Source organism: Manacus candei, unplaced genomic scaffold, assembly GCF_025592945.1.
Source record: "Manacus candei isolate 608988 ecotype Guabito, Panama unplaced genomic scaffold, ASM2559294v1 h1tg000422l, whole genome shotgun sequence".
In the NCBI taxonomy this organism is placed as follows: Eukaryota; Metazoa; Chordata; class Aves; order Passeriformes; family Pipridae; genus Manacus; species Manacus candei.
In genome coordinates, this window is record NW_026138470.1 from 1 (window position 1) to 10000 (window position 10000).

At 63.1% G+C, this 10000-nt stretch overlaps 1 protein-coding gene across 1 annotated transcript in view; it reads right to left on the reverse strand.

The window, feature by feature from the left end:
* Positions 1-493: 493 nt before the first annotated feature.
* The window catches only part of LOC127465518 (cleavage and polyadenylation specificity factor subunit 1-like), a gene marked incomplete at its 3' end in the record, with an annotated part of 35439 nt that continues 25932 nt past the window's right edge, over positions 494-10000 (reverse strand). Inside the window, exons 13-17 of the mRNA XM_051776022.1 lie at positions 8779-8830; positions 6218-6312; positions 4511-4585; positions 4291-4371; positions 494-531 (exon numbers count right to left, since the gene is read on the reverse strand). Of these exons, the coding sequence (XP_051631982.1) occupies positions 494-531; positions 4291-4371; positions 4511-4585; positions 6218-6312; positions 8779-8830 (341 nt within the window). The remainder of the gene's footprint in view (positions 532-4290; positions 4372-4510; positions 4586-6217; positions 6313-8778; positions 8831-10000) is intronic.

Consider the following 10000-nt stretch of genomic DNA (forward strand, 5'->3'; position numbering starts at 1 on the left):
GATGTTTTTGGGGTGCCAGGGATGTTTTTGGGTGTCAGGGGTGTTTTTGGGGGTGCCAGGGATGTTTTTGGGGTGCCAGGGATGATTTTGGGGTGCCAGGGATGTTTTTGGGGTGTCAGGGGTGTTTTTTGGGGGTGCCAGGGGTGTTTTTGGGGTGCCAGGGATGATTTTGGGGTGCCAGGGGTGTTTTTGGGGTGCCAGGGGTGTTTTTGGGGTACCTGCAGCACGGTGAGGGCCCCGTTCTTGCCGTAGCCCAAGCACAGGGGGTTTGGGGGGTACAGGGGGATTTGGGGGTGTCAGGGTGGGTTTAGGGATGTTTTTGGGGTGCCAGGGATGATTTTGGGGTGCCAGGAATGATTTTGGGGGTGCCAGGGATGTTTTTGGGGTGCCAGGGATGATTTTGGGGTGCCAGGGATGTTTTTGGGGGTGCCAGGGATGTTTTTGGGATGCCAGGGATGATTTTGGGGTGCCAGGGATGTCTTTGGGGTCCCAGGGATGTTTTTGGGGTTTCCAGGGGTGTTTTTGGGGTACCTGCAGCACGGTGAGGGCCCCGTTCTTGCTGTAGCCCGAGCACAGGGGGTTTGGGGGTGTCAGGGGGGTTTAGGGATGTTTTTGGGGTGCCAGGGATGTCTTTGGGGTGCCAGGGATGATTTTGGGGGTGCCAGGGGTGTTTTTGGGGTGTCAGGGGTGTTTTTGGGGTGCCAGGGATGATTTTGGGGTGCCAGGGGTGATTTTGGGGTGCCAGGGATGTTTTTGGGGTTGCCAGGGGTGTTTTTGGGGTGCCAGGGATGATTTTGGGGGTGCCAGGGATGTTTTTGGGGTTGACAGGGGTGTTTTTGGGGTGCCAGGGATGATTTTGGGGTGCCAGGGATGTTTTTGGGGTTGCCAGGGGTGGTTTTGGGGTGCCAGGGATGATTTTGGGGGTGCCAGGGATGTTTATGGGGTTGCCAGGGGTGTTTTTGGGGTGCCAGGGGTGTTTTTGGGGGTGCCAGGGATGTCTTTGGGGTGTCAGGGGTGTTTTTGGGGGTGCCAGGGATGATTTTGGGGTGCCAGGGATGTTTTTGGGGTACCTGCAGCACGGTGAGGGCCCTGTTCTTGCCGTAGCCCAAGCACAGGGGTTTGGGGGCACAGGGGGATTTGGGGGTGCCAGGGTGGGTTTAGGGGAGGTTTTGGGGTGCCAGGGATGATTTTGGGGTGTCAGGGATGTTTTTTGGGTGCCAGGGATGTTTTTGGGGTACCAGGGATGATTTTGGGGGTGCCAGGGGTGTTTTTGGGGTGCCAGGGGTGTTTTTGGGGTACCTGCAGCACGGTGAGGGCCCTGTTCTTGCCGTAGCCCGAGCACAGGGGGTTTGGGGGTACAGGGGGATTTGGGGGTGTCAGGGTGGGTTTAGGGATGTTTTTGGGGTGCCAGGGATGATTTTGGGGGTGCCAGGGGTGTTTTTGGGGTACCAGGGATGTCTTTGGCGTGCCAGGGATGATTTTGGGGTGCCAGGGATGTTTTTGGGGGTTTAGGGATGTTTTTGGGGGTGCCAGGGGTGTTTTTGGGGTGCCAGGGATGATTTTGGGGTGCCAGGGATGATTTTGGGGTGCCAGGGGTGTTTTTGGGGGTGTCAGGGATGTTTTGGGGTGCCAGGGATGATTTTGGGGTGCCAGGGATGTCTTTGGGGTGCCAGGGATGTCTTTGGGGTGCCAGGGATGATTTTGGGGTGCCAGGGGTGTTTTTGGGGGTGCCAGGGATGATTTTGGGGTGCCAGGGGTGATTTTGGGGTGCCAGGGATGTTTTTGGGGTTGCCAGGGGTGTTTTTGGGGTGCCAGGGGTGATTTTGGGGTGCCAGGGATGATTTTGGGGTGCCAGGGGTGTTTTTGGGGTGCCAGGGATGTTTTTGGGGTGTCAGGGGTGTTTTTGGGGGTGCCAGGGATGATTTTGGGGTGCCAGGGGTGATTTTGGGGTGCCAGGGATGTTTTTGGGGTTGCCAGGGTTGTTTTTGGGGTGCCAGGGGTGATTTTGGGGTGCCAGGGCTGATTTTGGGGTGCCAGGGATGTTTTTGGGGTGCCAGGGGTGTTTTTGGGGTGCCAGGGATGTCTTTGGGGTGCCAGGGGTGTTTTTGGGGTGCCAGGGCTGATTTTGGGGTGCCAGGGATGTTTTTGGGGTGCCAGGGGTGTTTTTGGGGTGCCAGGGATGTCTTTGGGGTGCCAGGGGTGTTTTTGGGGTGCCAGGGATGATTTTGGGGTGCCAGGGGTGGTTTTGGGGTGCCAGGGATGATTTTGGGGTGCCAGAGGTGTTTTTGGGGTGTCAGGGATGTTTTTGGGGGTGCCAGGGGTGTTTTTGGGGTGTCAGGGGTGTTTTTGGGGTGCCAGGGGTGTTTTTGGGGTGCCAGGGATGATTTTGGGTGTCAGGGATGATTTTGGGGGTGCCAGGGGTGTTTTTGGGGTACCTGCAGCACGGTGAGGGCCCCGTTCTTGCCGTAGCCCGAGCACAGGGGGTTTGGGGGTACAGGGGGATTTGGGGGTGTCAGGGTGGGTTTAGGGATGTTTTTGGGGTGCCAGGGATGATTTTGGGGTGCCAGGGATGATTTTGGGGTGTCAGGGGTGTTTTTGGGGTGCCAGGGATGTTTTTGGGGTGCCAGGGATGATTTTGGGGTACCTGCAGCACGGTGAGGGCCCCGTTCTTGCCGTAGCCCGAGCACAGGGGGTTTGGGGTTACAGGGGGATTTGGGGTTCAAGAGATGATTTTGGGGTGCCAGGGATGATTTTGGGGTGCCAGGGATGTTTTTGGGGTGCCAGGGATGATTTTGGGGTGTCAGGGGTGTTTTTGGGGTGCAAGGGATGATTTTGGGGTGCCAGGGATGTTTTTGGGGTGCCAGGGATGATTTTGGGGTGCCAGGGGTGTTTTTGGGGTGCCAGGGCTGATTTTGGGGTGCCAGGGGTGTTTTTGGGGTGTCAGGGATGTTTTTGGGGGTGCCAGGGGTGTTTTTGGGGTGCCAGGGGTGTTTTTGGGGTGCCAGGGATGATTTTGGGGTGTCAGGGATGATTTTGGGGTGCCAGGGACGTTTTGGGGTTGCCAGGGATGATTTTGGGGTGTCAGAGATGTTTTTGGGGTGCCAGGGGTGTTTTTGGGGTGTCAGGGGTGTTTTTGGGGTGCCAGGGATGATTTTGGGGTGCCAGGGATGTCTTTGGGGTGCCAGGGATGTTTTTGGGGTGTCAGGGATGTTTTTGGGGGTGCCAGGGGTGTTTTTGGGGTGTCAGGGGTGTTTTTGGGGGTTCCAGGGATGTTTTTGGGGTGTCAGGGGTGTTTTTGGGGGTGCCAGGGATGATTTTGGGGTGCCAGGGATGATTTTGGGGTACCTGCAGCACGGTGAGGGCCCCGTTCTTGCCGTAGCCCGAGCACAGGGGTTTGGGGGTGTCAGGGGGGGTTTAAGGATGTTTTTGGGGTGCCAGGGGTGTTTTTGGGGTACCTGCAGCACGGTGAGGGCCCCGTTCTTGCCGTAGCCCAAGCACAGGGGTTTGGGGGCACAGGGGGATTTGGGGGTGCCAGGGTGGGTTTAGGGGAGGTTTTGGGGTGCCAGGGATGATTTTGGGGTGCCAGGGGTGGTTTTGGGGTGCCAGGGATGTCTTTGGGGTGCCAGGGGTGTTTTTGGGGTACCTGCAGCACGGTGAGGGCCCTGCTCTTGCCGTAACCTGAGCACAGGGGGTTTGGGGGCACAGGGGGATTTAGGGGTGCCAGGGGTGATTTTGGGGTGTCAGGGATGTTTTTGGGGGTGCCAGGGGTGTTTTTGGGGGTGCCAGGGATGATTTTGGGGTGCCAGGGATGTTTTTGGGGTACCTGCAGCACGGTGAGGGCCCTGCTCTTGCCGTAACCTGAGCACAGGGGGTTTGGGGGCACAGGGGGATTTAGGGGTGCCAGGGGTGATTTTGGGGTGTCAGGGGTGTTTTTGGGGGTGCCAGGGGTGTTTTTGGGGTGCCAGGGGTGTTTTTGGGGTGCCAGGGATGTTTTTGGGGTACCTGCAGCACGGTGAGGGCCCCGTTCTTGCCGTAGCCCGAGCACAGGGGGTTTGGGGTCACAGGGGGGGTTTAAGGATGTTTTTGGGGTGCCAGGGGTGTTTTTGGGGTGCCAGGGGTGTTTTTGGGGTGCCAGGGGTGTTTTTGGGGTACCTGCAGCACGGTGAGGGCCCTGCTCTTGCCGTAACCTGAGCACAGGGGGTTTGGGGGCACAGGGGGATTTAGGGGTGCCAGGGGTGATTTTGGGGTGTCAGGGGTGTTTTTGGGGTGCCAGGGGTGTTTTTGGGGTACCTGCAGCACGGTGAGGGCCCCGTTCTTGCCGTAGCCCGAGCACAGGACGATCTCCAGGTCGGGCTCGGGGCTGTTCTGGAACTGGGGGGGGGACACACACAGAGGGGTCACCCCGAGCTGGGGGGGTTGGGGGGGGACACAGAGGGGTCACCCCGAGCTGGGGGGGTTGGGGGGCAGCTCTGGGGGGTCCCGGGGGGGTTTTGGGGGGTCCCCCCCTCACCTCCTCAGACAGGAAGGCCGGCTCCCCCATGGCGGCGTTGGCGCAGGGCCCGATGTTGAGGATGCTGTCACACACCTGGGGGGGCACAGGGGGGTCATGGGGGGGTCAGAGGGGTCACAGGGGTCACAGGGGGGTCATGGGGGGGTCATAGGGGTTACAGGGGTCACAGGGGGGTCACAGGGGTCACAGAGGGGTCACAGGGGGGTCACAGATGTTGAGGATGCTGTCACACACCTGGGGGGTCACAGGGGTTACAGGGGTCACAGGGGGGTCACAGGGGGTCAGAGTGGGGTCACAGGGGTCACAGGGGGGTCACAGGGGTCACAGGGGGGTCACAGGGGGGTCACAGATGTTGAGGATGCTGTCACACACCTGGGGGGACAGAGGGGTCACAGGGGGATCATGGGGGGGTCACAGGGGTCACAGGGGGGTCACAGGGGGTCACAGGGGGTCATGGAGGGTCATAGGAGGTCACAGATGTTGAGGATGCTGTCACACACCTGGGGGGTCACAGGGGTCACAGGGGGGTCATAGGGGTCACAGGGGTCACAGGGGTCACAGGGGGGTCACAGAGGGGTCACAGATGTTGAGGATGCTGTCACACACCTGGGGGGTCACAGGGGTCATGGGGGGGTCATAGGGGTCACAGGGGGGTCACAGGGGTCACAGGGGGGTCATAGGGGTCACAGGGGTCACAGGGGGGTCATAGGGGTCACAGGGGTCACAGGGGTCACAGGGATCACAGGGGGTCACAGGGGGGTCATGGAGGGTCATAGGAGGTCACAGATGTTGAGGATGCTGTCACACACCTGGGGGGTCACAGGGGGGTCACAGGGGGGTCATAGGGGTCACAGGGGGGTCATGGGGGGGTCATAGGGGGTCACAGGGGGGTCACAGATGTTGAGGATGCTGTCACACACCTGGGGGGTCACAGGGGGGTCATGGGGGTGTCACAGGGGTCACAGGGGGGTCATAGGGGTCACAGGGGGGTCACAGATGTTGAGGATGCTGTCACACACCTGGGGGGTCACAGAGGTTACAGGGGTCACAGGGGGGTCACAGGGGGTCACAGGGGGGTCACAGGGAGGTGACAGTACCTCGAAGGAGTAGGTGGCCAGCTGGGGGTCACAGGGGGGTCACAGGGGGGTCACAGGGGGTCACAGGGGGGTCACAGGGAGGTGACAGAGGTGACAGTACCTCGAAGGAGTAGGTGGCCAGCTGGGTGTCACAGGGGGGTCACAGGGGTCACAGGGGGGTCACAGAGGGGTCACAGGGAGGTGACAGTACCTCGAAGGAGTAGGTGGCCAGCTGGGGGTCACAGGGGTCACAGGGAGGTGACAGGGGGTCACAGGGGGGGTCACAGGGGGGTCACAGGGAGGTGACAGAGGTCACAGGGAGGTGACAGTACCTCGAAGGAGTAGGTGGCCAGCTGGGGGTCACAGGGGGGTCACAGGGGTCACAGGGGTCACAGGGAGGTGACAGGGAGGTGACAGAGGTGACAGTACCTCGAAGGAGTAGGTGGCCAGCTGGGGGTCACAGGGGGGTCACAGGGGGGTCACAGGGGTCACAGGGGGGTCACAGGGGGGTCACAGGGGGGTCACAGGGAGGTGACAGTACCTCGAAGGAGTAGGTGGCCAGCTGGGTGTCACGGGGGGGGTCACAGGGGTCACAGGGGGGTCACAGGGGGTCACAGGGAGGTGACAGTACCTCGAAGGAGTAGGTGGCCAGCTGGGTGCCCGAGGCGGCCTCGCTCCCGTACACCTCGATCTCGTCCACCTCGTCCTGCGCCGACGGCTTCCCCCCTTGGGGACGGGGACAGCGCTGTCACACTGACACCCCTGTCACCCCCTGTCACCCTCTGTCACCCCTCATCACCCACTGCCACCCCCTGCCACCCCACATCTCCCTACGGCTTCCCCCCTTGGGGACGGGGACAGCACTGTCACACTGACACCCCTGTCACCCTCTGTCACCCACTGCCACCCCCTGCCACCCCCTGTCAGCCCCTGTCACCCACTGCCACCCTCTGCCACCCTCTGCCATCCACTGCCACCCCCTGTCACTCCTCATCACCCACTGCCACCCCCTGTCACCCCCTGTCACCCCCTGTCACCCCCTGTCACCCCCTGCCACCCCCTGTCACCCACTGCCACCCCCTGTCACCCTCTGTCACCCACTGCCACCCACTGCCACCCTCTGTCACCCCCTGTCACCCCCTGCCACCCCACATCTCCCTACGGCTTCCCCCCTTGGGGACGGGGACAGCGCTGTCACACTGACACCCCTGTCACCCTCTGTCACCCACTGCCACTCCCCATCACCCACTGCCACCCCACATCTCCCCATATCACCCACTGCCACCCCCCATCACCCACTGCCACCCCCTGCCACCCCCCATCTCCCCGTGTCACCCCAGGACCCTCCCACCGCCCCCTGTCACTCCCTTGTCACCCCCATCACTCCCTTGTCACCCCCTGTCACCCCCCATCACTCCCCTGCCACCCCCCATCACTCCCCTGTCACCCCGTCACCCCCAGTCACCCCCTGTCACCCCCTATCACTCCCCTGTCCCCCCCCTCACTCCCTTGTCACCCCCAGTCTCCCCCCATCACTCCCCTGTCCCCCCCATCACTCCCTTGTCACCCCCTGTCACCCCCATCCCTCCCTTGTCACCCCCTTGTCACCCCGTCACCCTCATCCCTCCCTTGTCACCCCGTCACCCCCCATCACTCCCCTGTCACCCCCATCCCTCCCTTGTCACCCCCATCACCCCCTGTCACCCCCATCCCTCCCTTGTCACCCCCTGTCAACCCCCATCCCTCCCTTGTCACCCCGTCACCCCCGATCACTCCCTTGTCACCCCCTGTCACTCCCTTGTCACCCCCCATCCCTCCCTTGTCACCCCTTGTCACCCCCTGTCACTCCCCTGTCCCCCCCTGTCACCCCCCATCACTCCCCTGTCCCCCCCGTCACCCCCCATCACCCCCCATCACTCCCTTGTCTCCCCCTGTCACCCCCCATCACCACCTGTCACCCCCCATCACTCCCTGTCCCCCCCATCACTCCCTTGTCACCCCCTTGTCACCCCCCATCACTCCCCTGTCACTCCCCTGTCCCCCCTGTCACCCCCATCACTCCCTTGTCACCCCCTGTCACTCCCTTGTCACCCCCTGTCACTCCCTTGTCACCCCGTCACCCCTCATCACTCCCCCGTCACTCCCCTGTCACCCCTCATCACTCTCTTGTCACCCCCTTGTCACCCCCCATCACTCCCTGTCCCCCCCATCACTCCCTTGTCACCCCCCATCATCTCGTGTCCCCTCACATCACCCCCCCCAACCCTGTCACCCCCACACCCCCCACCCCCTGCCCCCCCGTGACACCCCCATGCCACCTCCCTGTCCCTGGGTCACCCCCGAGGTGACCCCAGGACCCCCCTCCCCTCTGGGCTCTGTTTCCCCCCCAGGTGTGTCCCTGTGGCCCCCAGGTGTGTCTCCAGGTGTCCCTGTGCCCCCCCAGGTGTCCCTGTGCCCCCCCAGGCCCCCCCCAGGTGTCCCTGTGCCCCCCCAGGTGTCCCCAGGTGTCCCTGTGCCCCCCCAGGTGTCTCTGTGCCCCCCAGGCCCCTCCAGGTGCCCCCCCAGGTGTCCCTGTGCCCCCTCAGGTGTCCCTGTGCCCCCCCAGGTGCGTCCCCAGGTGTCCCTGTGCCCCCCCAGGTGTGTCCCCAGGTGTCCCTGTGCCCCCCAGGCCCCCCCAGGTGTCCCTGTGCCCCCCCAGGTGTGTCCCCAGGTGTCCCCCCCAGGTGTCCCTGTGCCCCCCAGGTGTCCCTGTGCCCCCCCAGGTGTGTCCCCAGGTGTCCCCCCCAGGTGTCCCTGTGCCCCCCAGGTGTCTCTGTGCCCCCCCAGATGTCCCCAGGTGTCCCTATGCCTCCCCAGGTGTCCCCAGGTGTCCCCAGGTGTGTCCCTGTGCCCCCCAGGTGTCCCTGTGCCCCCCCAGGTGTCCCTGTGCCCCCCAGGTGTCCCTGTGCCCCCCAAGTGCCCCCCCAGATGTCCCTGTGCCCCCCAGGTGTCCCTGTGCCCCCACAAGTGTCCCCAGGTGTGTCCCCAGTGTCCCTGTGCCCCCCCAGGTGTCCCCCCAAGTGTCCCTGTGCCCCCCAGGTATCCCTGTGCCCCCCAAGTGCCCCCCCAGGTGTCCCTGTGCCCCCCAGGCCCCCCCAGGTGCCCCCCAGGTGTCCCTGTGCCCCCCAGGTGCCCCCCCAGGTGCCCCCCCACCTGCCCACGGCCCCGAGGGCTCCGAGCGCTTCTTCTTCACGGGGGGCTCCTCCTGGGGGGGGGAGACAAGAGGGAGAAGGAGCCCCCCAAAAACGGCCCCGGGGTCAGGGGGGGCTCTGGGGAGGGTTTGGGGGTCCCCAAAAGGGTTTGGGGCCCCCCTGAGGGTTGGGGTCCCAAATAGGGAGGTTTTGGGGTCCCCAGGAGGATTTTGGGGTCCCAGGGCAGGTTTTGGGGTCCCCAGGAGGGTTTTGGGGGTCCCAGGGAAGATTTTAGGGTTCCAGGGAGGGTTTTGGGGTCCCAGGGCAGGACTTTGAGGTCGTAGGGAGGATTTTGGGGTCCCACAGAAGATTTTGGGGTCCCAGGGCAGGACTTTGGGGTCCCAGGAAGGATTTTGGGGCCCCAGAGAGGGTTCTGGGGTCCCCAGGAGGGTTTTGGGGGTCCCAGGGAAGATTTTAGGGTTCCAGGGAGGGTTTTGGGGTCCCAGGGCAGGACTTTGAGGTCGCAGGGAGGGTTTTGGGGTCCCACAGAAGATTTTGGGGCCCCAGGGCAGGACTTTGGTGTTCCAGGAGGGTTTTGGGGTCCCAGGGTAGGACTTTGGGGGTCCCAGGGAGGGGTTTGGGGTCTCAGGGCAGGACTTTGGGGCCCCAGGGCAGGACTTTGGGATCCCAGGGAGGATTTTGGGGCCCAAGGGAGGGTTCTGGGGGTCCCAGGGAGGATTTTTGGGGTCCCAGGGAGGGTTTTGGGGCCCCAGGGAGGGTTCTGGGGGTCCCAGCGAGGGTTTTAGGGTGCCAGGGTAGGACTTTGGGGTCCCAGGGAGGGGTTCTGGGGCCCCAGGAAGGTTTTTAGGGTACCAGGGAGGGTTTTGGGGTCCCAGGGAGGATTTTTGGGGCCCCAGGGAGGGTTCTGGGGGTCCCAGCGAGGGTTTTAGGGTCCCAGGGTAGGACTTTGGGGTCCCAGGGAGGGGTTCTGGGGCCCCAGGAAGGTTTTTAGGGTACCAGGGAGGGTTTTGGGGTCCCAGGGAGGATTTTTGGGGCCCCAGGGAGGGTTCTGGGGGTCCCAGGGAGGGTTTTGAGGTCCCAGGGTGGGACTTTGGGGTCCCAGGGAGGGGTTCTGGGGGTCCCAGGGAGGTTTTTAGGGTCCCAGGGAGGTTTTTGGGGTCTCAGGGAGGATTTTTGGGGTCCCAGGGAAGGTTTTGGGGCCCCAGAGAAGGAGTTTGGACTCC